General features: G+C 42.0%; 2 protein-coding genes and 1 long non-coding RNA gene across 5 annotated transcripts; 2 read left to right on the plus strand and 1 right to left on the minus strand.

The window, feature by feature from the left end:
• Nucleotides 1–249: 249 nt before the first annotated feature.
• On the plus strand, nt 250–9,771 carry LOC111981127 (casein kinase I). The gene is given in 12 exon segments (XM_070449644.1): nt 250–718; nt 4,747–4,837; nt 5,405–5,416; nt 5,419–5,514; nt 5,815–5,963; nt 6,369–6,597; nt 6,811–6,981; nt 7,147–7,295; nt 7,657–7,846; nt 8,276–8,415; nt 8,729–8,795; nt 8,920–9,771. Coding segments are annotated over 10 exon segments (1,245 nt in total). The 5' UTR covers nt 250–718; nt 4,747–4,761; the 3' UTR covers nt 8,762–8,795; nt 8,920–9,771.
• On the minus strand, nt 9,705–10,202 carry LOC139029509 (uncharacterized). The gene is made up of 5 exons (XR_011481837.1): nt 10,127–10,202; nt 10,032–10,062; nt 9,939–9,969; nt 9,877–9,907; nt 9,705–9,782 (listed from the first exon to the last, which is right to left on the minus strand). It is a non-coding gene; the product is annotated as an uncharacterized lncRNA (long non-coding RNA).
• Nucleotides 10,203–12,511: 2,309 nt separating this feature from the next.
• Nucleotides 12,512–27,676, plus strand: LOC111981169 (transmembrane protein 184B). Of its 3 annotated transcripts, none has more exons than XM_024012334.2 (11): nt 12,512–12,688; nt 12,888–12,964; nt 14,933–15,169; nt 17,010–17,175; nt 21,361–21,451; nt 21,666–21,741; nt 21,835–21,926; nt 22,300–22,469; nt 22,631–22,825; nt 23,301–23,327; nt 23,746–27,676. In XM_024012334.2, exons 1-11 carry the CDS (start codon nt 12,661–12,663, stop codon nt 23,970–23,972), a joined length of 1,386 nt encoding a protein of 461 aa, XP_023868102.1. In that variant the 5' UTR covers nt 12,512–12,660; the 3' UTR covers nt 23,973–27,676. The 3 variants fall into 3 exon arrangements, with proteins under 3 accessions (XP_023868102.1, XP_023868104.1, XP_023868103.1); XM_024012336.2 differs by having other exon boundaries at nt 12,924–12,964; XM_024012335.2 differs by lacking the exon at nt 23,301–23,327.
• Nucleotides 27,677–27,710: the final 34 nt, after the last annotated feature.

Below are 27,710 nucleotides of genomic sequence, written 5' to 3' on the forward strand. Positions count from 1 at the left end.
CACTCTATTATCCTTCAGAACAATGTTCATAAGAATCTAATCATCCTGCAAATACCTATTCTCTGAAAAACTGAACAAAAGCCAACTCTCTATGGTTGTGTTTACACAAGCAGCCCAATTCTGATCTTCTTTACACTTAACTTTTCATATCAGCTCTTTTTCAGCTCTGATCTGATTGGTCAAAAGACCAATTAGTGAGTGAAAAAATATCAGAATTGGGCTGCCTGTGTAAATGCAGCCTATTTTCCGAGGCTGCCTATTCCTCAAATGTGTAACATTTAAAGAATGTCTATAGTTGTAGCTGTTCTATTTCTTTAAGGCAATCCGGGTGCTTCTGACATCATAGATGTTGTCAATGGTGCGTTGCAAATAACGTGAGGGGGAGACAGAACTCTGATAGAGACGGCCATTCGTATTGAAGCTTCACAGGGACTATCAACAGGGAGTACAGCCGATGCAAAAGGAAAATTGGGGTATGAGAGCCACCAGAATCCGTTCCCATCCTTCGCTGCCCGGGGCCCAGTCTGACTGACATCCTTCGGATCAGCATTGCCACTGAACCACCTCTCGAATAAACCTAATATCGTGTGAGTAGTGTACTGGGGAACCGACGAAACCAGGGGGGAAAGGGAACTTGATTCGACCGAACCGGAGTCTTGTATTCAGAGCGTCGCAGAGGGGGAGGGGCGAATAGATGGCTATCACTGGAGAACATAGGGTAGGTACCCCAGTGTAAGGGTGCGGCTAGAATAAAGTCCAAATGTTACATGATCGTATACACTGTCAACTATTTGTGATGCTTGAAGTCATTTAAAATGGTGTGAATGACTGGTACATGGTTGAAGCGGCAAGCGTATTCTCAGGCTACTTACTAGCTAGGCACAACCACTGCTGTATACGGTCAGTTGGTATTGTCACAGTAGCAACCTTTTGTTTGAAGTGTACGGTAGATATTATTATTATTGTAACCAGTTCGACTTTTGAGTGATCGTAAAAGTCACAACTATTCAACCTAGTTGAGATGCTTCCCTTTTGATTGTTACCAACGCAGCGACAGCTTTCTAAAAGGTGACGTAAGAAAATGTTTAGTTGGGTTGATGATACTCAAATCCGTAAAAGGATTTTGTCCATGCAAATGTTACATTTCACGTTGCCGTACCTAGCTAATACATTAACACTAGGTAAAATAGACTGGCATAATGTAGGCATAGTTGTATTGTTTCTGAAAAGAGACAGCCTCTTCATGTGGTTGTGAAATCCTCCTAGCTTTTTGTCAAGACAGAATTTGTCTTAAAGAGAACGCATTGTAATTCTATGTAGGTTACAGGCCCACACTGATGAAATGATTCAAGTCAGTAAATACTGTGTAGTGTTTCATGGGATTAGTGGTAATGGTTGAATATTGCAATACATGGTGCCGGAGTGTATGGTTTACACTGTAGTTACCAGGTCCTGATTGGTTCCTATCAAAATATAAAGCCTGGCTCTGAACTGTGATCTGTTGATAAAACCTCTCACATGACCCAGTAGGATTTATCAACTGCTAAATAATTATCACAAGTCCCATGTTACAAACTGAATATCCAGCGGTAGACCATTGTGATTTTCTGCACTGTGACACACTATAGTTGACAGTATTCCATAGCTGAATGTCATGCACAGAGTAATGTGTGATATAAAGCAATGTCACTATTCCTGACAAAGCAATTAATCTATGGTGTTTAATACATAGGCCCTGATTAATGTTAGGCCTGAGCTGGGTCTCTACAGTTGAAACCCTCATGTTGTAATGAAACCTAACCCTTTATTAACCCTAATCCATCTACTACCATCACATCTGTAATTCTGTCTGTCACCTAGTCAGCTGATGCCTCTTCTGACAACACTACAGGCAATGGAGAGAACCTCATGCCCATTTTTTGGAATAATTTCCGGAAAGATGTTTGGTCCCCCTTGGTAGTTTAAATATGCACAACTAGTCCTGCGCAATTGATGACTTTTTTCCATTCCCGAATTGGAATGCCCATTGCACACAAAACGGTGGTTGACTGAGAATGCGTCTTCTCGTTCTTCCTTGTTCTGCTCTGTCGTGAGCTACTTGCATTTCCAAAGTATTCTGTTGAGAGGAAGTAGACCTGTAATCATGGTGAGGTATAATGTGGTCAGTGTTGTAGGATGGCCTAGGCCTAATTATAGGAAAAACATGACAAGGTCATACACACAATGAAAAACTATAGTAGTTCAGTAATGAGAACTGACTGAATCATGCTTCCCATCTGTATGTACGACATTGTCAACTGAGAGATAGAAAAAGCTTTTCTTAGGACACCTAAATTGGCGTGGCGCTCTATAAATTATGCCTCATATATCCTTCTCCAGGTCTTGCTCTAAAGTTCATTGCACAGAGTCGTTTCTGGGCTTTGACACACATACAGCCCACGCAGCAGCGCCTTTGCAGTGGCTGCAGAATATGGCGTGGTTGAGGGTGCTAAATAAATGATGATGATGCTCCAGTGTCACGTGCAGTTTGGCTCAGAAGACTCACTTCCTTCCCTCCTCGTGTCTGACAATTTCTACTATCCAGGCCCCAGCTGGGGAGCTCTCCCGGGCCCTTCCAGGGAGATATGTTGTTGCTCTTTCTCTTGTCTCTCTTTCAGGCCTCATCTTCCATATTTCCCTCTGTATTTCCCACTTTCTCTGTACCACCTCTCCTCAGCAGCCCTACAAATGTAATCATGTAGCCTATCGCTGGAATCCAGACTAGAGGTCGACCGATTATGATTTTTCAACTCCGATACCGGTTATTGGAGGACCAAAAAAAGCCGATACCGATTAATCGGGCCGACAATTACAACAATACTGAATGAACACTTATTTTAACTTAATATAATACATCAATAAAATCAATTTGGCCTCAAATAAATAATGAAACATGTTCAATTTGGTTTAAATAATGCAAAAACAAAGTGTTAGGAGAAGAAAGTAAAAGTGCAATATGTGCCATGTAAGAAAGCTAATGTTTAAGTTCCTTGCTCAGAACATGAGAACATATGAAAGCTGGTGGTTCCTTTTAACATGAGTCTTCAATTTTCCCAGGTAAGAAGTTTTAGGTTGTAGTTATTATAGGAATTATAGGACTTTGTATTTCATATACCTTTGACTATTGGATGTTCTTATAGGCACTTTAGTATTGCCAGTGTAACAGTATAGCTTCCGTCCCTCTCCTCGCTCCTACCTGGGCTCGAACCAGGAACACATCGACAACAGCCACCCTCGAAGCAGCTTTACCCATGCAGAGCAAGGGGAACAACCACTCCAAGTCTGAGTGAGTGACGTTTGAAACGCTATTAGCGCGCACCCTGCTAACTAGCTAGCCATTTCACATCGGTTACACCAGCCTAATCTCGGGAGTTGATAGGCTTGAAGTCATAAACAGCGCAATGATTGAAGCATTGCGAAGAGCTGCTGGCAAAACGCACGAATGTGCTGTTTGAATGAATGATTACGAGCCTGCTGCTGCCTACCACCGCTCAGACTGCTCTATCAAATCATAGACTTAATTATAACATAAAAAACAGAAATACGAGCTTTAGGTCATTAATATGGTCGAATCCGGAAACTATCATCTCGAAAACAAAACGTTTATTCTTTTAGTGAAATACGGAACCGTTCCGTAATTTATCTAATGGTTGGCATCCATAAGTCTAAATATTCCTGTTACATTGCACAACCTTCAATGTTATGTCATAATTACCTAAAATTCTGGCAAATTAGTTCGCAACGAGCCAGGYGGCCCAAACTGTTGCMTATACCCTGACTCTRCGTGCAATGAACGCAAGAGAAGTGACATAATTTCACCTGGTTAATATTGCCTGCTAACCTGGATTTCTTTTAGCTAAATATGCAGGTTTAAAAATATATACTTCTGTGTATTGATTTTAAGAAAGGCATTGATGTTTATGGTTAGGTACACGTTGGAGCAACGACAGTCCAGTTTTGCGAATGCGCACCGCATCGATTATATGCAATGCAGGACACGCTAGATAAACTAGTAATATCATCAACCATGTGTAGTTAACTAGTGATTATGATTGATTGTTTTTTATAAGATAAGTTTAATGCTAAGGCTTCTTACTGCATTCGCGTAACAGGCAGGCTCCTCGTGGAGTGCAATGTAAAGCAGGTGGTTAGAGCGTTGGACTAGTTAACTGTAAGGTTGCAAGATTAAATCTCCGAGCTGACAAGGTAAAAATCTGTCATTCTGCCCCTGAACAAGGCAGTTAACCCACCGTTCCTAGGCCGTCATTGAAAATAAGAATGTGTTCTTAACTGACTTGCCTAGTTAAATCGGTGTCCAAAAATACCAATTTCCGATTGTTATGAAAACTTGATCTCGGCCCTAATTAATCGCCCATTCCGATTAATTGGTCGACCTCTAATCCAGACAGCTGTCTGCTAATCAACCCGCTCAAGCTACACACTCACTCAATTAATTTAGTTGTTTGCAGTTAATGGTCATCCTGTATTGGAATGTGCAAAGTGATTGTAAGATGGCCTACCGCTGGTTCAGGAAGAAATGTTCCATTAGTCAAAGTTTCCCTTTGATTTGAGGTCTAGTGAATTATGTTGTATTTGTCTCATTTTGTTTCAAATTAGCCTATGCCAAGTGTAAAATATAAGACTGTACGGTCATGGTTGCCTCGTAACATCTTGGCCTCTTCTCGTCTGTTTGTTCTGTGTCTATAGTGAACTTTCAACACCATGGATCTGAGAGTGGGGAACAAGTACCGACTGGGACGGAAAATAGGGAGTGGGTCCTTTGGAGACATTTACCTTGGTAAGTGGAAGTGCTCCATCTCCCACTGGTTGGCATTTCTCTTCTTCTTGTACTTTTCTCCATTTGCCTCTGTCTACTGGCCTAGTCCCGTATTGGCTTTTTCTCCCCTTAGCCTTAGACTTTCATTCCTGGGTGTTCACCGGAGTTTCTTTCCATTCCCTGGGTGTTCAACCGGAGTTTCTTTCCATTCCCTGGGTGTTCAACCGGAGTTTCTTTCCATTCCTGGGTGTTCAACGGGAGTTTCTTCCATTCCTGGGTGTTCAACCGGAGTTTCTTTCCATTCCTGGGTGTTCAACCGGAGTTTCTTTCCATTCCCTGGGTGTTCAACTGGAGTTTCTTTCCATTCCCTGGGTGTTCAACCGGAGTTTCTTTCCATTCCCTGGGTGTTCAACCGGAGTTTTTTCCATTCCCTGGGTGTTCAACCGGAGTTTCTTTCCATTCCCTGGGTGTTCAACTGGAGTTTCTTTCCATTCCCTGGGTGTTCAACCGGAGTTCTTTCCATGTTCATGGTTCACAGTTGCTCTTGAGTCTACCCTAATATGTGTGTGTGTGTGTGCACTTCCTCAGGTGCAAACATTGCCACGGCGAAGAGGTGGCCATTAAGCTGGAATGTGTGAAGACCAAACACCCACAGCTGCACATCGAGAGCAATTCTATCAAGATGATGCAGGGAGGAGGTGAGGAGAATGGGGGAGTGACTGAGAAAGAACATAAGTAAATTCCTAGTAAATGCCCTATTGAGACGTCTGAGTCTATTGGGATCAGAAAGTAGTGACTGTATCATAAATGGTCAAATGTACCCATTTATTGCATTTATTTTATTTCAGAAGTATCATGTTCACCAAAATAATGTGTTGAGCACTGAAACACTCTTTTGCTGAAGTTGTTGTTGTATGACATTAGCCGTAAAGGATGTATGCGCAAGTAACTATGGTTAGATGTACACTAAAAGCTACTTCTTTGTGCCTGCCTAACAGTGGGGATTCCCTCGATAAAGTGGTGCGGGGCAGAGGGAGACTACAACGTCATGGTGATGGAGCTCTTGGGCCCCAGTCTGGAAGACCTCTTCAACTTCTGTTCCCGCAAGTTCAGCCTCAAAACGGTGCTACTGCTGGCAGACCAGATGGTACAGAACTCTTATGGTGTCATCTTTTCCCCGCAATGTTCATTGTACTGTTTGTCCTCTATACCCTTTAACTCTAACTCTGTCTGCTGTCCTAACTTTGCTTGTGCTGCTGTGTCACCCTTTTCTCTTAACTTTGCTGTGTAGTCGTATTACTCTTCTATGGTATTTGGCTGTCCTTTCTCCACTTCCTGTCCTCCTCATTGTTCTTCCTTTTGCGCAGATTTGTTCCGTTACTTATTGTTGCTGTTTTTACCAATGTTGTGCCCCCGAAAGGCATTGGCTGTTGGAGGGTTTAAATTACGGTTAGCTTACAGTAAGGTTTCAAGGCTTTTACAGACCATGCCAGCAGAGCTTTCTGTTGTCTCGCTTCTCCTTTTCTTCTAAATCCTCCTCTGTCCTCCCCAGATCAGTCGCATCGAGTACATCCACTCCAAGAACTTCATCCATCGCGACGTCAAGCCCGACAACTTCCTCATGGGGCTGGGGAAGAAGGGCAACCTGGTGTACATCATCGACTTTGGCTTGGCCAAGAAGTACAGAGACGCCCGCACACACCAGCACATCCCCTACAGGGAGAACAAGAACCTGACGGGCACTGCACGCTACGCATCCATCAACACCCACCTGGGCATCGGTAAGGGACTTTTTAAAAATCTCCTCCTCCTGTTTGGCTGAAATATCTAAATATCTTCATGAATGTGATTTCATTTTACCCTCCAATGCTCATGCCTAGTGTTGAGATGTAGTGACTATTGTCCCCTTGTCCTTAGCTTACATATTTTGATACCACTCAATCCTATCTATGTCCTAAATAGCAAATCATTCAAACCTGTCTACCGTTCTTCAGAGCAGTCTCGGCGTGACGACCTGGAGTCTCTGGGATATGTCCTCATGTACTTCAACCTGGGCTCTCTGCCCTGGCAAGGCCTCAAAGCTGCCACAAAGAGGCAGAAGTACGAACGCATCAGCGAGAAAAAAATGTCCACCCCCATCGAGGTGCTCTGCAAAGGATACCCCTGTAAGTGACTGCTAGTATCTGTCTGGGCTGTGACATTTGTATCAATGTGTGTGGACAACTATTTTCCTTCCCCATTGTGTTGTAACAAACGTTTGCATATACCACAGTCTCTCAATCCTGGGTATTTGCTCACCCTTCCCTTTTATTGGCATTGCTTGTCTGCAGCCGAGTTCTCCACCTACCTGAATTTCTGCCGCTCGCTGCGCTTTGACGACAAGCCAGACTACTCATACCTTCGGCAACTCTTCAGGAATCTGTTCCACAGACAAGGCTTCTCCTATGACTACGTATTCGACTGGAACATGCTCAAATTTGTGAGTTTGCTACACCAAAGCTCTTATTCTTTACAAGGAACTAAGTGCTACATTCTGTCTGTCTACACCAGGGCTCTCCAACCCTGTTCCTGGAGAGCTACTCTCCTGTAGGTTTTCACTCCAACCCTAATCTTGCACACCTGATTTCTAATAATTAGCTAGTTGATAAGCTGAATCCGGTTAGTTACAACGGGTTGGAGCGAAAACCTACAGGAGGGTAGCTCTCCAAAAACAGGGGTGTAGAGCAGTGGTATGTATACACTATCCAGTGTTTCCACATAACCAGAATGATTCTGAAAGATTTGGATGTAGTTCTATGTAGAGGTATGGGTTTACTGTAACCTGTGTGGTCTCCTCTCAGGGTGCCAGTAGGACAGCAGAAGACGGTGAGAGGAGGGGAGCTGACGAAAAGGACGAGCGTATTGTAGGAGGCCCTCGGGGATCTGCTGCACGGGGTCTCCCGCCAGGGCCAAACCCACCAGCTGCCAACAGAGTTAGGAATGGACCTGAGCAGGCCATCTCTAACCCTGCATCACGGGTGCAGCAGTCTGGTGAGCACACACCTGTGCTCTTTTAACTAGAGCTACAGTTGAATGGAATAGAAACATTTAGGAAATTATCCAAAAAGGGCAGAGAGAGAGAGAGAGTGTGTGTGTGCCTAACACATTTCAGTTAATTACTATAGCTCCCTCCTTCTGCCAATCAGTGTAATTTTGTAAATGCCGGATATCTATGGCAAGACATCATTCATCCAAGTTTCGTCAAAATCGGCCCAGTGCTGTCAGAGATTGCGTGTGACTAATTTACAAATGAACGGAGACCAAGCCGCAGACCACTCCCCGATTTTCATTGCGGGGGACAATGAAATGGCTTTTGATATAGATAAATACTTTTGTGAACACATTGACAGAAATGACGGTTTGCAAAGTCAACAGTTCTATTTCTAAATGGCCTCCTCCCTTGTATTCTTCCTCTTTCAGGGAACACGTCGCCGCGGGCTATCTCTCGCGCTGAGCGTGAGCGGAAGGTGAGCATGCGGCTCCACCGAGGAGCCCCCGCAAACGTGTCATCCTCTGACCTCACAGCCCGTCTTGACCAATCCCGAATTTCCACATCGCAGGTACGCTAACGCTACCTCATCATACATCATCACAAACCCTAAAACCCAGGTGTCATCCACCTGAGCCCAACTCCTACGACCAACTTTGAGGGGAATATCAACTGGAAAAATGTCCACCCTTCCAGAACAAGATTACATTTCTTGTCAAACTTTCAGAGAACTTCCTATTAGTGTTTAGCTTCTATATTATGTAGAATGCAGTGGGTTGATTTATTATTTTTAGATTGTGCCAGAGTTGTGGCACTCGTTCGCCCTCTCATTTGCACTCCAATTTTCTGAGTCATTTGTTCTCTCCCCTCTTCTCTCTCTGCAGGTCAGCATGCCATTTGAGCACCTGGGGAAGTGAAACCTTCAGCTCCACATGCACTGGATACTGACAGGTAAGAATGTCTCTTTCCCTAAGTTGACACACAGGACTTAAATGTACCTAGTTTGTCAGACAGGTGATAAATAACAAAAGAAACACTCTACACATCTGACTAAATACGCAATCTTCCATTGCAGGGCTTCAAGAGATCCTTTGTCCCAATTTTGTTTCTTTTGTGAATTTTTGCCAATTGGACAGATAAGTGGATCTTGGAGGAAAGGACAGAGAATCATAAACCGATGACAGTTGGTCAAGGACTGCAGGAATTTCTCCCCTCCACCCTAACTTTGATGGGATAAACCTGGCCTATAATAGTACAAGGATAAGATGGTGAATAACACCCTCCTCTCCACTGACCTATTTACCCCATGGTAGCTTGGATCATACACCCCTTGCCACACACCTTTGTCCCTCCCCCACTATTCTCTGGGTGGCTGGCAGAGGTAGAAGACTGATTTGGGGGTCGAAAAAGCCAAGCAGGTGCTCCTTTGCCAAATATAGTTGCGGGCACAAACACGTTCCAAACCAAGGAAAGGTCAACTCGAAATTTGGGCTTGTGTGGATTTAGCCATTTCTGTTTACACTGCAAAGACCACACACACAAATGTACCCATGTATGTTTTAACCAGTTCATTTATAGAATAGTAAGGGGCTGTACTCCATTGGTATGATTTACTGTGAATATTTTGTGAATAGATCATATTCATTTGGTGGGGGTCCTGTTGAGGCTTGGGAAATTTGTTTATTATTTGATGTTTTAATTCGAAAAGGTACAGCTGAAGAGAAGGAATGGTGAGAAAGATGGAGAGATGGGTGGGTGGTAGATGAAGCCATGAGAAAGGAAGAGCAAGTGATTATTAGCTGTAATGGTGTAGAAATAGTGTTGGGTTCTTTTCCCCTACTTTACCTCTTACTGGGTTCCTAATTCTCTACTTTACCTCTTACTGAATTCCTAATTCCCTACTTTACCTCTTACTGAATTCCTAATTCCCTACTTTACCTCTTACTGAATTCCTATTCTCTACTTTACCTCTTACTGAATTCCTAATTCTCTACTTTACTCTTACTGAATTCCTAATTCTTCCCTACTTTACCTCTTACTGAATTCCTAATTCCCTACTTTACCTCTTACTGAATTCCCTAATTCCTACTTTACCTCTTACTGAATTCCTAATTCTCTACTTTACCTTTACTGAATTCCTAATTCTCTACTTTACCTCTTACTGAATTCCTAATTCTCTAACTTTACCTCTTACTGAATTCCTAATTCTCTACTTTACCTCTTACTGAATTCTAATTCTCTACTTTACTTCTCCTTTACTGAATTCTAATTCTCTACTTTACCTCTTACTGAATTCCTAATTCTCTACTTTACCTCTTACTGAATTCCTAATTCTCTACTTTACCTCTTACTGAATTCCTACTTCTCTACTTTACCTCTTACTGAATTCCTAATTCTCTACTTTACCTCTTACTGAATTCCTAATTCTCTACTTTACCTCTTACTGAATTCCTAATCCTCTACTTTAACCCTCTTTGGAACTGATGTTGCCCAAAAGCCAACACCTCACACAATGATTGAGGTGAACATGCATTTTCTACCCTTCTCCCGCTCTCATTTATTCACCACCTCATCCACACTTGGGTTTTTTTATCCTCCCTTTTTGCCCACTTTGGTCTCCTTTTTGATTTGTGTTCTTTGGTCATAATATTTGGAAGGTTGGTAAGGTCAAAGTAACCACGCTTATTTTAAGACTGTGCAACACTCTTAAGACATGGGAGAATCACAAGCTTATTGTATTTGACCAGAGACTGTGATGAACAAGTTGGCAAATGATGATGGCTATGATTTTCATGATTGTTCTTAACGTCAACTTTTACATTTTATTTTAATGCTTTTCTTTTTGTAGGTCTGATGGGAATGGACGAGCTCTGTACTTGATTGAAGGGGGGGTGCATGAAGTGGAATGGCTTCTTAAATAGTTTTTTTTACTTCACTGTAAATATATTTTTTATTTCTGTGTAAAGCCAAAATGTGGTTGGTTGTTTTTAAGGTGTAATGTAGAAAAATACATACTAAATGCATAAATTGCGGCTGGGGATCAGAATATTTGAAAATATTAAGTACTAAATTGGGAGGGATTTTAGAAACTTTTACATCGCCAACTGGTTCGTGTGTGTGTCGTCAGAAGTGTAGTTCTGGTGCATGGACTCTCAGAATTCCATAGGTCCCCTGTTAAGATCACAGGGCTGCTGGGGACAAACTGCAGGCTATACATTTCTCATGCCTCATTATTTGAGATTGTCCATCTCACTGTTATTTTTCTGAAACTCCATTTTGTTTCTCTTGTGTATGAGGAAACTCTTGAAGTATTGCACTTTGTTTTTCCTCTTTTTGTCCCGTTTATTTTATTCCCAGCAGTTTGTTCATAGCCTGTTGAGAATTTGTCACTACTCTCCCCATCACTCCACTCAAAGCCTTTCCTGGAGGCTGTCCATGTTCTCCACCAAGGACCTGATATAGGGCTGTCTACTTTTCCTTTAAAACAAAAAAAAGCACTCTTGAAAAAGGGGATGCTGACAGGGGTTGACGTCATCGGCGCCTTCTATTTCAAAATAAGAGGTCCCTGGATGTCATTTACCAGCACCCTTGATGTCATTGATGATAACTGGGACTCGGATGCAGTCACAGTGATGTCACAGATTCTGGTAATGACCTGTGTTTGCGACGTGTCCCTTTGGCAAGCCAGTGTGACCCAGTGGCAATGTAACTACGGGGAGGGATAGTGCTTGTCAGGTTATGGGGAGTATACACTTTATGTATTATGTACTGATATCTTGTACAGTTCTTTAACACACTAACTTTATTTACAACAGTATTTGTGTATATTTTATGACCTAATAAAAAATAAAACTTCACTCTTTTTAGTAATTTGTTGAAATGGCTCTAATCTACTTCAGTTCTATGCACTTGTGTACATTATTATATTTTTTTTTGTATTTTGTTGTAGCTGTACACTGCATTTGGGAAATTACATGTTATTGTATCTAAAAGAGGACCATTTCAGGGGACTATGGAGGAGTGACTGGGTCTGAAATGCCTTTTTTCAAAATTCTAATTAAATTGTCAATACAGTAATGAGAAACATCTCAGTACATATTTTTCAATCTAAACATACAATAAAGTAAAAGTCACTACACTTGAATACATGAAGATGTCAGGAATAATGAACATTTTACATTTTATTTGCAGATACAAATTTAAAAAGGAACAGGGTTTACATTTGTGAAATTATGTAAGAAAATATTGTTCTTGTCATTGCCTAATTTATAGATTTTAATAATTTAAGTTAAATTCTTCTGGAACGGATATATTACTGAAATTGAATGGAAGAAAGATTGGTTGCCCCTTGATTTGTATATAAAAGTGAAAGAAATTAACTTTAAAATGGGGAAACTATTATCCAAATGTTTTGTGACAAGTTATTTTGGAGCGAGCTAAGTAATTGCGTTTATTTCATTAAGACGTATGTATTTACAATAATATGTAATAATATTCGAATAAATTAATTCAGTACCTTTGTTAACTTCATACTACCTGGTAAATTCTTCATACACAAATATTATAAATTTGGGTTTGTACAACGCAAGACCAGCTGGCATATACGAGTTACATCATGGGAAAGTGGCTGAAGGCGATGAAGCTACTGCGCCTGCGTGAAAGTAGGAGCGGTGGAGGAGTTTCGCTGTTCTGCTACTGTAAAATCTAAGCGTAGTGAATCGCTAGGAGAGATACAGGGGAATAATAGAGCCGAATTCACGAGCGTTCCCCGATACTGTTATTTTGAAATTATAGTGACTGAATAAAGTTTTTCTACATGAGATGGACTATTAGTACAGACAAAAGTTTGTATTTGCTTAGGCTTTTAAGAGTTTGCGAGCAGCTACCTAACTAGCTATGCTAACGTTAGCTAGCGAGCTAGATAAAACTGTAAACATGGTTTAAATTGGTTGCTCATTTGACGTTATATTGCAGTAATTTAAATGTTGTATGAATGTTATTATTTTCATTATTTTATGAATGTGTGTCTGTCGTAACTAATAGCGTATTTAGGATACATTTATGCTTGGATTCAAACAGCCGCAGTGTGTACACAAATCAAACAACTGCAGCAGAGGCAGGTAAGCCACCGCTCGCGCTGTGTTTTTGTGTTCATAATGGATGGAAAGGAACTGTTTACAAACGAACGTCAAATGTAGCTTTCGCTTGCTGACAGCTGTAATTTCAGCTCCTGTTTTCATTTTGTGGTACAATGACAATTTTCATAATGACATCATCCATAAAGAGGTTTTGGTTGCCTTTTTTTCTCATATGAAAATGGGCAGCTACTATTGTTTTAATGTTTTTTATTGAAGTCTTTGCAAGGAAATTATGTTGTTATTCATTTATTCTCAATACAACGCCCTATTTTCTCCTTAGTATGTTATGCCTTTAGTATATCTGGAGAGGAAAACTGCAGAAATGTATCTCGTTTTATTTTGGCATCAATGTCAAAAAGCCTATGTTGGATGACTGATAGGATTTAGGTCAAAGTACAATAGATGGTATGAAATACACCCTCAGGCTCAGTCAGCAGGAATTGATGGAGTCTCCCCTGTCGTGTCTATATGAATTATCTGGTCTTTGAACCAAACGAAATGCACCAGACATGGCTCTCAATTACAACTGAACAGCAGTATACCTTATCAATATAACATGTTTGCTGTTTTTAGAAGCCATCAATATTGACCAATACTTTTATTCTTTACTACTGTCTCAACCCTTTCCCTTTTTCTTGAATAATTAAGCATTTGTGTCATGGGAAAATTGCATTATAAACCTAATAGGCATTAATTCTCTAGGTCTATACAGAATAGGCCTACATATTGCTGATATTCAACCTCAATAGTCATCAGTCAATAGTCTATGCTTATCACGAACCAATAGTTACTTGAGAAACCTAACTTGAGGGAAACGAGTGTGACACTCAAATGTAACTGTCCCTCAAATGTAATGCATACAGCAGGCTTTGTCCAGCAGCGTGAGTCACCCATGGCAACGGCCTGCCTATATTTAGCTATGCATATTAATTGAATCCCCATTTTTAAATCAGTAGTTTTATTCTGAATGATTAGGTTATTTCCATCATTGGACTCCAGACTGATGCATATAGCAATCGCATTACCTAGTGAGCACCACTAATGCCAGGATTGAGTACAAGGGTGTGGAGTATCTACTGTCCATCTTTCTAATGGTCACTTAGCCTACAGTTTCCCATTAGAAAACTGCTATCTGGCTACTCTGCAATACATCAGTATTACAGACCTAATGAGCAATAGGGGTCTGTCACCTTGCTGACTTTGAGAATTGATCATGTGCTGCTGATGGCTAAAAGACTCAAACCAACATCATAAATGTTCACAATTTTTCTGTCTTTCAATAAATTCCTCATTAGCTATAGGTCCCACTGGCACTGATATACCCAGTCTGTCCTTCAGTGTGCTCCATAGAGATGTATTTTGTGTATTTGTGGCTCTCCTACGCTCGCCCCTGCTCCCAACCCAGGAGGAGAAGGAGAATTTGGGTCAGTGGGCCTTCAGCCCATGTCACACCAATTCGCTCTGTCTGACTGATTCACTCTGTCCCTGTGTTCTCTCTCAACTTCCATCCCCCTCTCCCTCACTCAGCTCCTTCTGGTTCCCCTCGCTCAGCTCCTTCTGGTTCCCCTCGCTCAGCTGCTTCTGGTTCCCCTCTCTCTCCCTCACTCAGCTCCTTCTGGTTCCCCTTTCTCTCCCTCACTCAGCTCCTTCTGGTTCCTCTCTCTCCTCTCCATATCTTATTTAGATTTTCTCTATCCACTAGGATGTTAGTTTCAGCTTCAATTGTTCAATTGAATAAAGTAGTAGGTTTTTATTGGTATGCCCGAGACAACCATCCATGTGTGATGTGTTCGATAACCTTGAAAGAAACTTGGGTTTTGGTCCCTTGGGAGGCACACTGTTCCTTAATGGAGCTCTACCTTTTCTACATATTTAGCTACTTCTGTTAATGTGATTGTGAATATCCGGAAAACCCAAAACCCACCATATCCCCCTGTTGTCTCCCTCCAGATGATGGAGGAGCTGTGGAGACGTGGCATGCCCCTGTCAGATCGAATGGAAAATGACCCCCCAGCCGATATGGCCCCAGGGTCCCCGACCACAGCGGCCCCGTCGGGCTCCAACACCTCCTGGGTGCCAGACACCCCCCTGGTGACCCCTGAGGAACCATACTTCCTCATGACCTCCACTGCCCAGACCGTGTCAGGGTTCTTTGTCTGGACAGCCCTGCTAATAACCTGCCACCAGGTAAGGGGCTAGTGAACTCTTTCTCATACATACATACATACATACATACATACATACATACATACGCTTCATACTCGTCGCCAAACCCACTGGTTCCAGGTCATCTACAAGACCCTGCTAGGTAAAGTCCCCCCTTATCTCAGCTCGCTGGTCACCATAGCAGCTCCAGCAGGTATATCTCTCTAGTCACCCCCAAAACCAATTCTTCCTTTGGACGCCTCTCCTTCCAGTTCTCTGCTGCCAATGACTGGAACGAACTACAAAAATCTCTGAAACTGGAAACACTATCTCCCTCACTAGCTTTAAGCACCGGCTGTCAGAGCAGCTCATAGATTACTGCACCTGTACATAACCCATCTACAATTTAGCCCAACCAACTACCTCTTTACCTACTGTATTTATTTATTAATTTATTTTGCTCCTTTGCACCCCATTATTTCTGTCTCTACTTTGCACTTTCTTCCACTGCAAACCAACCATTCCAGTGTTTTTTAGTTTTTATTTTACTTGCTGTGTTGTACTCACTTCGCCTCCATGGCCTTTTATATTTTTATTTTTTATACATATATTTGTTTGCCTTCACCTCCCTTATCTCACCTCACTTGCTCACATTGTATATAGACTTATTTTTTTTTTCACTGTATTATTGACTATATGTTTGTTTTACTCCATGTGTAACTATGTGTTGTTGTATTGTGTCGAACTGCTTTGCTTTATCTTGGCCAGGTCGCAATTGTAAATGAGAACGTGTTCTCAATTTGCCTACCTGGTTAAATAAAGGTTAAATAAAAAAATAAAAAAATACACACACACACACTCCTATGTTTTTCTGCATGCTGCATCTAACATATGCTTCAACTGTGTGTACTCAAATACTATGTTAGTGTGGTCTCACTGCTGCATAAGATGGATGCTTAGTGCCTACAGTAGTAATCTCAGTATGCACAAATCAAATTGCAGATAGAAACTGCAGAAGCATATCAAGGCATCCCTTCAGATTCCTAACACTGCCAAGTCCAGGTTGATTTATGCACTCTGGAACACCTCAGGCTGTTCAGCCATGATAAAAGTAGTTGTGGCAGGTCTTCAAATATGTAGTCATGTTGCCTGCAGACCACTAACCTCCTGTAGTTCAGAGCTACTGAAAGGCCCAGGTTAATGATTCCTCTCCATTGTGTGTTGCTGCTCACACAAAGGGTTAAAGATGAGCCGTCGCTCTGACAACAGGTGTACCTAGCTCTGCAGTGACATCAGAGAGCGGGGCTGTTGCCAAGCAAACAAAGCTGGTACAGTGCTCTCGTGTGTGCGAGCGCCCTACTGTTTGTTATTTTACCAAAGGTGTGTGTGCCCAGGCAGGAAAGGTGATAGGTGTAGCATTGTGTAAGTGGGAACCTGGGACAGGATGAAGTAGACAAAAGGTACTGATGACAGAGCCTGCTCATCCAAATGGAAAAACACAACACAGATCCACTCATCACACACACGATGTCGACTGCTCTCCCCAGGATGTGGGCAGGACCACAAAGTCACAGTCACTGAGCCCTCGTGAAAACACATTGATTTCATGAGACACTTGTTTCAGCTAGCCCATTTTTAGCTAGCTCACGTTGACAGAGCTGTGGTCCCTCTCAGGGAGAAGGAAGCTGTTGAAATTCAAACACAATTACCCTCCTTTCACTTCATTGCTTATTAATGTCACGTTTATAGTTTTAAATTGTTCTCCTCACAATGAAGTACATTATAATCTAGCCAGGTCCTTTAGGAGCTGAGATTAAATGATGCCCTCTTCACTCTGTCCTTCTTTTTCTTGTCTATATATCTATCTTTCTCCCTTTGACAGATCTACATGCACCTGCGCTACTACAGCTCTCCCAATGAGCAGAGGCACATAGTTCGCATCCTCTTCATCGTTCCCATCTACGCCTTTGACTCGTGGCTCAGCCTCCTCTTCTTCACTAATGAAGAGTACTACGTCTACTTTGACACGGTCCGCGACTGCTACGAAGGTGAGAACCTTCCCACCCTGTCAATGGTGTATGACTCTTACCTGAATAGAATGCCTTGAGAAACATAAAATACATACAAGTACATTTGTTTTAGAGAGAAGATATACTGTGCTTGCAATTGGCATGGTGACTGGAGAAATGTACACCACAGCTGTTGCCAGAGAGTTGAATGTTAATTTCTCTACCATAAGCCATCTCCTACGTTGTTTTAGAGAATTTGCAGTATGTCCAACCGGCCTCACAACCGCAGACCACGTGTGTGGGCGAGCGGTTTGCTGATGTAAACAGAGTGCTCCATGGCGGAGGGGGTGTTATGGTATGGGCAGGCATAAGCTATGGACAACAAACCCAATTTGCATTTTATCGATGGCAATTTGAATGTACAGAGACACCGTGACGAGATCCTGAGGCCCATTGTTTTAAAGGTATCTGTAACCAACAGTCATAGATTAGGGCCTAATTTATTTCAGTTGACTGATTTACTTAAATGAACTGTAACTCAGTAAAAAAAAATGAAATTGTTGTTTATATTTTTGTTCTTTATACATTCAAATAGAGCTGTGATAGACATAGTTTGTGGTCTGTTGCTCATCCTGCTGGTCTATGGTTTGATGTTGCAATGGAAAAATGTATTTGCGCTAAGCACATGTGCATTCCATTGTTTGCAGTACACTGTTAAGGCCGAAATCTTTCTGCTGTGCTACTATATGTTCTGTGTTTTTTAAAGCAATATCACACACGTACGTTCTACTCCATCGGAACAAGTACTCAACACATTTTTGGTAGACATACGTTCGATGATTGTGTTTTTGCATGTGCACTTGTTTTGTGTTCCGTAGCAGGAGTTGGAAACAAAATAATTTTACAATCGTTTTGTTCTGAATAGAACCATTATTTTTTTTCGTTCCGTTCCACTTTTTCCGACCTGCAAAATAAAGTTCGACCCCAAAAGATGACAGGTTTATATTGTTCCTTTTTAAACCTCTGAAATAATATATATATTTTTTTACATCTAAGTCAACATTAAATTACTTCACCAAGTATGCAGTATGGATAGAGCAGCTTTCTATGGAACGGGCAAGCTATAGCTCAGTGAGTTGTTTACATGCGTGATGGAAAGACAAAACCAGGTAGGCCAGTTGAGAACAAGTTCTCATTTACAACTGCGACCTGGCCAAGATAAAGCAAAGCAGTGCGACAAAAACAACACAAAGTTACACATAAACAAACGTACAGTCAATAACACAATAGAAAAATCTATGTACAGTGTGTGCAAATGTAGAAGATTAGGGAGGTAAAGGCAATAAATAGGCCATATAGGCAAAATAATTACAATTTAGCATTAACACTGGAGTGATAGATGTGCAGATGATGATGTGCAAGTAGAGATACTGGGGTGCAAAAGAGCAAGATAAATAACAATATGGAAATGAGGTAGTTGGGTGTGCTATTTACAGATTGGTTGTGTACAGGTACAGTAAACTGCTCTGACAGCTGATGCTTAAAGTTAGAGAGGGAGATATAAGACTTTTTCCCCTACCCTCGCCCCAATTGTTAGATATTATGCACATTGATAGCTTGATACCAAACGTCCTTGCCATTTTATTTATCATAGTAGCAGGCTAACAGGAGGCAGCAGCAGTCTCAATGATCAGACCGAAACAAAGAAGTGAAAGTGATCGGGTGAAATTATGAAGCAAGTGGACAGAGAAATACAGCTTCACTCTATCCAATCAGAGTAGCAGGATCAATGTACAGCCCGTCCTTTTCTTTAAAGACAGGCAAACTGTCCAGTTGAGTTATTTAGACCATGTAGCACCTCACTTGACTGACATGAGAAAGATAATTACAAAAAATACTCTGATCAAGTCGTATCCGAAAAATTGCCCATATCTGTTACTAACTCGTTTTGTCCGACTACTCGGCACACCTCTAGCAGGATGACACTGGAAGAAGTTTCTGATTGACAGAGGGAGGACTTTGCATAGGCGCGGTTTGTTTATTTCGTGGAACTTATTATTATTTTTTAAATGCTCGGAACGTTATTAACTGGTCCCCGTGCTTTTAAAATAATGGTTCTGTTCCGGAGAAGAATAGATCACTTTCGTTCCTGGTTCTGATTTTGTTCCTAGAAAAATGTAGTTCTTTTGCGGTTTTTAGTTCTGTTTTCTGAACCGGTTCCAACCCCTGGTCTGTAGTATCGAGTGTGTGGGAATCTGTTCTGTCGCTAGTGACAGATGGTCTTTGCGGTCTCTCTGCCTTTACGAGAGTGGCCATCTTTGTTCTCTTGTTGTTTCCAAGGCCTGCTGGGATTGCTGGGGAGGGGAAGCCTGTTCCCTAGCAACAGTATGCAAACGACTGAAGCCTTGAGAAGAGTTTTAGAAACCACTCACTTATGAACAGATAAATTGTCTGGCTGTTCTGTACCAGCCGGCTGTATCTCAACAGAAGTAACATCAACAGAAATTGGCATTAGCATTTTGTTACAGTGGTTACATAATACAGACAGGTGTGCCCCTTGCTTACCGGTCTCTGCCATCAAATTATTCCTGACAAACTCTATTGTACGTACAATGTACAACCCTATGTCTGTGGGGAAAAGGGGACCTCAGTGTGAAGGTGTGCTCAATGGATGAACGAGTGCTTTGCGCTGCACATTTTGTCTACCTTGTGTCAAAGAGAGTTGTGTGAGTCTACGATGCGTGAGTAAATGCTGTGTGTGTGTGTACTGTATGATGTGTGTGAGTGCTGGGAGCGCATGGATTGACGGCAGGGGAGCTGACAGCTCAGCCAGGCTGCACACAGTGGGCTCTCCCTGCCAGCACATGGCACACCGCAAGGGCAGCAGCTGTGGCCCCAGGGCTCCACACTGCTAAATATTGAGGGCCCCAGTGCTGTCAAAGTTACAAACTCTCTCTCACACACACACACGCACGCACACACACACACACAGACAGACAGATGTTGTGTATTTATACATGCATGTTTGCAAACATTCGAATAGCAGGATTATTGTCTGCTCAGACCTCTACGCAGCGATATGTGTGCAAATACAATATACAAGGAAAGCAAATACAATAGGCAGGGGTCCTTTATGGCTGGAGTTTCCAATGCCAGAAAAGAGACAGAACAGGAGAAAGAGCAGCAAAGCTTCAGGATTGATTCGTCCTGTAGTTGTATCACCACCCTCAAATTAGCATGGACTGAACACCTGGGACAGCAGCTGAAACCACATTCCTCCCAGTCAATGACACCAATAACAGTGTTAACAGCCAAAGAAGAGACAGAGAGAAGTCCTAGTGCCTCTTCTGCCCCAATGAACTGGAAGTGATTCAGTCTGACTGGAGAGGATTTTCTCTCAACTCTCCATCTGTCCAAAGGAGTCGGGACCCACAACTGTGCTCTGTTCATTTGAAACAATTTATTTAATTTCCAAATCAATTTAAATCTCTATGAACCATTCAAATCTCTTAGCTAAATAATTTATGCTAATGAATGGATTCAAATAAACAGGCACGTATTAGATTATACCAGTACTGTACATGTGTTGTTAAATAGGATTGTAACTGAATAGTTTTGGACTAAACATTCAGCTGGATGGATATCAATATTTGGGAATCTCTGGAATACACGTTGTCTCACTCACTCACACACACACACACACACACACACACACACACACACACACACACACACACACACACACACACACACACACAGTGGGGGAGGGTAGCTTTGTGTGCACACAGTGGGACAGGGCGATGTTGATTCAAGCTAGAATGGAGGGCGGTTTAGCCAGAGGCCATTGGGGACAATGACTCAGTCGCTCATCTTGTTTTGCTTTCTGCACTGGCCCATGCACTGACACAGCACATCAGCATTCTGCTCATGGGAAATGGGGACCAAGGCCTTAATACTGTAGAGAGGAACATGGCCAATGCCTCTAGATAGAACATGTTTACTGCTGTGTGTGTTAGTGTTCTTTCTCGTAAATGTTTCTGGGTTCTCAAGGGATGCCCAGAGTCCAAACAGACCAAATACATACAGACAGACAGATTGATTTTGGATATGAAAGCTTTGCTGGGTTAACCGAAAGACTGCTGTAGTTGCATAGTGGCAACTACCCCCATATTCTCTCAACTCTCTGACACTGCTTACATGTGTTTGTGTGTGTTTCCTCTGCAGCGTTTGTGATCTACAACTTCCTCAGCCTGTGTTATGAGTACCTTGGAGGGGAGAGCGCCATCATGGCTGAGATCAGAGGAAAGCCCATTGAGTGAGTCTCTCTTTATTATCACTCTTTGTCCTCCTCTTATTAAAAAAAAAAAAAAAAAGACAATTCATATACAATCCAAGAATGTCATTCAAACATCCCACAACTGCAGAATAGTAATGTATATCAATACTTTATTGTATGGTTTGAACCTCTTCATTCCATTTGGATCTTGAGATCACAGACTACCAAATGCTTGTGTCTTGGCTGTCTACAGGTCCAGCTGTGTGTACGGCACCTGCTGTCTCTGGGGAAGGACTTACTCCATTGGGTTCCTCCGATTCTGCAAACAGGTATAGTGAAAGCGTTCTTCTTACACATTATTTGTGAGAAACGCTTACATATGAACAGAGTTGTTACAGCATTACATATTCTCTCTCTCTCAGGCCACTCTGCAGTTCTGTGTGGTGAAGCCTTTGATGGCCATGATCACGGTCATCCTGCAGGCCTTTGGGAAGTACAGAGACGGAGACTTCAAGTACGTAGGGCTATGGGACACTGTCACTCATTCTACTCTATACTATATCAGAGTATTTGCTTAACCTTAGTTGACCTCAAAGTTAATTGTTTCAAAAGCCACAGAGGGTTCATGTTTGTCTATAATATCTTTACTAGTTTGTACTTTTCTGTATGAACAGTTGAAATGTTATTTGTTTGTTCTCACAGATGTTTATTTTTACATTTACACTTATGTTTGTAAATCTGTTTTCACCGAAATGTCGGGGTTGTAGTTGTCAAGCATCTCAGAGTAGGAATTATTTTACTTAATCTCTAAGACAAGACTGTGCTAAGACATCCCTATGTGTTGACACTGTTCTGATAGCAGGCTGTGCCTCTCTCTCTCTCTCCAGTGTGGCCAGTGGGTACCTGTATGTGACCATCATCTATAACTTCTCTGTCAGCCTGTCTCTCTACGCCCTCTTTCTCTTCTACTTCGCCACCCGCAACCTGCTGGTCCCCTACAGCCCCATGCTCAAGTTCCTCATGGTCAAGTCTGTCATCTTCCTCTCTTTCTGGCAGGGTAAGGAAACCTCTCGATCGACACACACACRCAATGTATCATAGATAATGMTGCATCCAAGTGTGCTGACCCTCTCTCCCAGATAATACACACAATGGGATTTGACAGTACTCTTATCCTCCTTCCTCGATTTCTCTCTCCCTCTCTCTCTGGGGGATAAGGTATGCTGCTGGCCATCCTGGAGAAGTGTGGAGCCATCCCTAAAATCAACTCTCCCGAAGTGTCAGTTGGGGAGGGCACCGTCGCCGCCGGCTACCAGAACTTTATCATCTGCATTGAGATGTTCTTTGCCGCTGTGGCCCTGCGCCACGCCTTCACATACAAGGTCTACATGGACAAGAGGCTGGACTCCTACGGTAAGGATACAGAGGGAGGGACTATCCATGCAGATTAGAGAGAAAACTGTTTAAGTAAAATAAATAAGTCATCATTAGCATATTAGTGTGTTCCTGACTAAATGACACAAGCAGTTGCTTATGTTTCTGGAACTGTGTTCAGTGAAGATTCAGGACACTGGTTCTCCATGGTTGCTCTTCAAGTCTATTTCAGTGACTTTGTTCCACTGACCTGCTCTCTCTGTCTCTAAATGTTTCTTCCTCTCTTTTATTCTCCCTCTCTCTCCTCTCCACTCCCTTGGTTTTTTACATTTTTTTTTTGTTGAATCCTTTTTCTCCTCTCATTTATCTTCCATCTCTTCCTTATTCTAATGTTCTGTTCTCTCGCCCTTCTCCTTTTTTATTGTTCAATATTCATCCTTGTATATTTTCTTATGTCCCTCCTCTCTCTTTATCTGTCTCTCTCTATCTGTCTCTCTCTGTGCTGCACTATAAGGGTCCTTTCCTATTTATGGACAGTACGGTAGGTCTACCACTAGCTCAGCTGTGTTTGGCTTCTCACTGCCACAGTACTTTCTGGTTGACTCCATTTCTGTGATGTGCTCATATTTTGTTATTCTATTATTTTTTAACTGTTTCTGAGATAGAGTTTAATTTTGTACAAACWATTTATTTTGAGCGTCCTCAGTGCTGTTATACATTTGTATTGCCATTATTGTACAGTATGTGCTGCTTTTATCAATGTATTATTTTGTGGTGTGTATGAGTTCTCCCCTTGCAATGCACTAGGAGCTCCACTGGCGGTTTCTGTCTGTTTGGTTCAGTAGTATTATGTGATCCTCCATTTTGATTACTCATGGCATTCAGATTGCTCACTGTAGGGTTCCACTCTTCCTTCCATTATCCCTCATCCTCCCTCTATTTCCATCCTCTCCCGGCAGGTCGCTGCGCCCCAATGAAGAGCATCTCCAGCAGTCTGAAGGAGACCATGAACCCCGGAGACATGGTGCAAGACGCCATCCACAACTTCTCCCCGGCCTACCAGCAGTACACACAGCAGTCCACCCTTGAGCAGCGCGGAGGGGCGCCGGTGTCCCGCAGCCACAGCAACCTCAGCACCCGCGACAACGAGAAGACCCTGCTGCTCAGCTCTGACGATGAGTTCTGAGCCCCCCTACACACCGACCGGTGGTACTACTGTGGGGTGGAGACGGGAGGGGCTTTATGGACTCTACTACAGTGCCGTATGAAATCTACAGGCTTGAGTACTTTGGCTGATCCACTTCATTGCATACATGAACATAGTACTCATATTCTCAGTCTATATTGACAATACAAACAACCTACTACATAGAGGTCCATTGTCACATACCACTGCCAATATGGATCAATACAGATACACACACTCGTGCATAGACCATTCCCAGGTGTCTTCAGGCTGTGTTTTAACACTCCAAAAGGCCTACCACACAGAGAAACACTCACCAACCTGCATGCCATTGACATGAGTGCCATTGAAATATTGTCAATTATACAGCATCCCTCCTCACCCTCCTGCCAGCTCTGCGTCTTGCTGAAATGTTGCCAAATAGAGGGAGATCCCGCTTGGTCAGCAGGACCCTCTCTAACTTAAGATTTCAGAGTGACTTGGATAAGACACTAAGGGATCCCGAAATTAATGTATATTTTGATGTTTATTGACCTGATGGTATTCTTCTCATTTTAAACGAATCTATTATGAAGGGAGGTTATTATTATATGATGGGTGTTAGTGTGTGTTGGCATGAACGGGAAGGTACAGTGAGGATAATATAATTGGGGGGTTTTGGGGGTCATTTGGGGTGTCTCCCGGAATGTTATGGTTGTTGTTGACGACGTATGAGGGAACAGCTGTTGACAGAGGTTTGGTGCGGATTTCAGATTAAAGAGGAACGGGCTTCTTAGCAGAGCTGCACCCGGCCACAGCAGACAGGATTAGAATCCCGTAATTGGGGCATTATGTGCGGCACAGATCAGGCATGTTTTATCATCACGTTGGTCTAACGGTCATATCGCGCCGAACTGCGCATGTGCAGACCGTCTAATCAAAGGATGTCTTTTGATAATGTTTTTTGGACAAAAATGAAAACTTGTCAGTTTGTCACTTTCACGAGGTTGGAGTAATAACATGTTCAACTACTTAAGACATTGACTCAAATCTAGGTTGTGTCTTTAGATTGAGAAAATAAACAACTAATTTCACTGTTCTCATCTCAAACCTCAGCCTGGTCTGTTTCGTAGGTGTTCCTGGAAGACTTCAATGTTGCACCTCTGGGTTTAGAAACTCGGTGAAGTTGTCAAGGGTATGGGGACCAAGCAATTCTTCCCCCTGGTGGCAAGAGGCAGAGAGATTTCCAGCCCAGCCTCTGGGAGGGGCCTGTTGAGCAGAAATAGTTTATTTGAATACATAGGCAAGCCTTGGCGATCTTCAGCATTAATATACTTCAGTTATGCCTGAATATACCTGCTTTCTTCATCATGGCTGTTTTCTTGTCTTGTTAGGGTTGCTATGTTGCTGCTCAGTGTCACTAGCCTCCTCATTGATGTTTTTCCTTTGAGAGGTCTTTTTGCTGAAGACAACACACAAACAGATAATTTTGAAACGTTTTACTCATAAAAAACCCTCTCACTGACCTGTCAATTCCAAAACTGTAGTTTTACAAAAAATGTAAATAGGAACACTACCCATATTTGAATACTTGAGTGAAGTGTTTTTCTACAGCAGGGGTTCTTAAACGTTTATCTTGAAACCCAAATTAGACATTTTACCGTCCTCCCGTGACTCAAATCTTCCTCTAACGACCCAAATTAAGAAGAAATCTATATGTTATTATAGATGTATTCTCATAACTCGCGACCCGCCTCTCACATGCCCAGGGCCCACTTCGGGTTAAAAAACCCTGGTCTACAGGGTCCAATAAATACAGTACCAGTCAAAAGTTACTACTCATTCCAGGGTTTTTCTTTATTTTTTACTATTTTCTACATTGTAGAATAATAGTGAATACATCAAAACTATGAAATAACACATATGGAATCATGTAGTAACCAAAAATAAGTTAAACAAATCAAAATATAGCCACCCTTTGCCTTGACAGCTTTGCACACTCCTGGCATTCTCTCAACCAGCTTCATGAGGTAGTGGAATGCATCATTTATATTTTATATTTCTCAAAGTAGCCACCTTTTGCCTTAATGATAGCTTTGCACACTCTTGGCATTCTCTCAACCAGCTTCACCTGGAATGCTTGAAGGATTTCCCACATATGCTGAGCACTTGTTGGCTGCTTTTCCTTCACTTTGCGGTCCAACTCATCCCACACCATCTCAATTGGTTTGAGGTCGGGTGATTGTGAAGGCCAGGTCATCTGATGCAGCACTCCATCACTCTCCTTATTGGTCAGTTAGCACTTACACAGCCTGGAGGTGTGTTGGATCATTGTCCCGTTCGAAAAACAAATGATAGTCCCACTAAGTGCAAACGAGATGTGATGGCGTATCGCTGCAGAATGCTGTGATAGCCATGCTGGTTAAGTGTGCCTTGAATTAAATAATAAATCACTGACAGGGTCACCAGAAAAGCACCCCCACACCTCCTTCTCCATGCGTCACGGTTGGAACCACACATACGGAGATCAATCCATTCACCTGCTCTGCGTCTCACAAAGACATGGCGGTTGGAACCAAAAAATCCCAAATTTGGAGTCAGAGCCAAAGTACAGATTTCCACCAGTCTAATGTCCATTGCTCGTGTTTCTTGGCCCAAGCAAGTCTTATTATTTGTGTCCTTTAGTAGTGGTTTCTTTGCAGCAAATCGACCATGAAGGCCTGATTCACGCAGTCTCCTCTGAACAGTTGATGTTGATGTGTCTTACATTTATTTGGGCTGCAATTTCTGAGGCTGGTAACTCCAATGAACTTATCTTCTGCAGCAGAGGTAACTCTTGGTTTTCCTTTCCTGTGGCGGTCCTCATGAGAGGTTTTTGCAACTGCACTTGAAGAAACTTTCAAAGTTCTTGAAATTTTCCGGATTGGCTGACCTTCATGTCTTCAAGTAATAGACTGTTGTTTCTCTTTGCTTATTCAAGCTGTTCTTGCCATAATATGGACTTGGTCTTTTACCAAATATCTTCTGTATACCACCCCTACCTTGTCACAACACAACTGATTGGCTCAAACGCATTAAAGAAGGAAATAAAATTACACAACTTAACAATGCACACCTGTTAATTGAAATGCATTCCAGGTGATTACCTCATGAAGCTGGTTGAGAGAATGCCAAGAGTGTGCAAAGCTGTCAAGGCAAAGGGTGGCTATATTTTGATTTGTTTAACACTTTTTTGGTTACTACATGATTCCATATGTGTTATTTCATTAGTTTTGATGTCTTCGCTATTATTATAAAATGTAGAAAATAGTAAAAAATAATGAAAAACCCTGGAATGAGTAGGTGTGTCCAAACTTTTGACTGGCACTGTATATGTCATAGGTTTGAATGTTAAGTATAGGCTACATACATTTAAGTGATTGTTTTAATGATGTGCCCTATGCTGTGTCTTTTGATTAAAATGAATATATTATTCCTGAAAAGACAGGATATTGTATATAAAGTTGAACTAGATAATGGAATATGTTTATTGGTGGGTATAATAATGATAAAGCACAGAATGCTTACTTCTGTATCGTCTTTGCTCCATATTCCTTATATTATTTTGTTTTATACTTTTGTGTTCATTTGTATATTGGTATTATTCTGCTTTATAGATTCTGATGCAATTTTTTGTCTTTGTGGTGTTTAAACAACCGCAAAATAAAAAGACAGATAAAATTGAATATTTTCATTTGGTCCTTTAGTGTGTGTTGAGTG

The sequence above is a fragment of the Salvelinus sp. IW2-2015 genome, linkage group LG20 (assembly GCF_002910315.2).
Source record: "Salvelinus sp. IW2-2015 linkage group LG20, ASM291031v2, whole genome shotgun sequence".
In the NCBI taxonomy this organism is placed as follows: Eukaryota; Metazoa; Chordata; class Actinopteri; order Salmoniformes; family Salmonidae; genus Salvelinus; species Salvelinus sp. IW2-2015.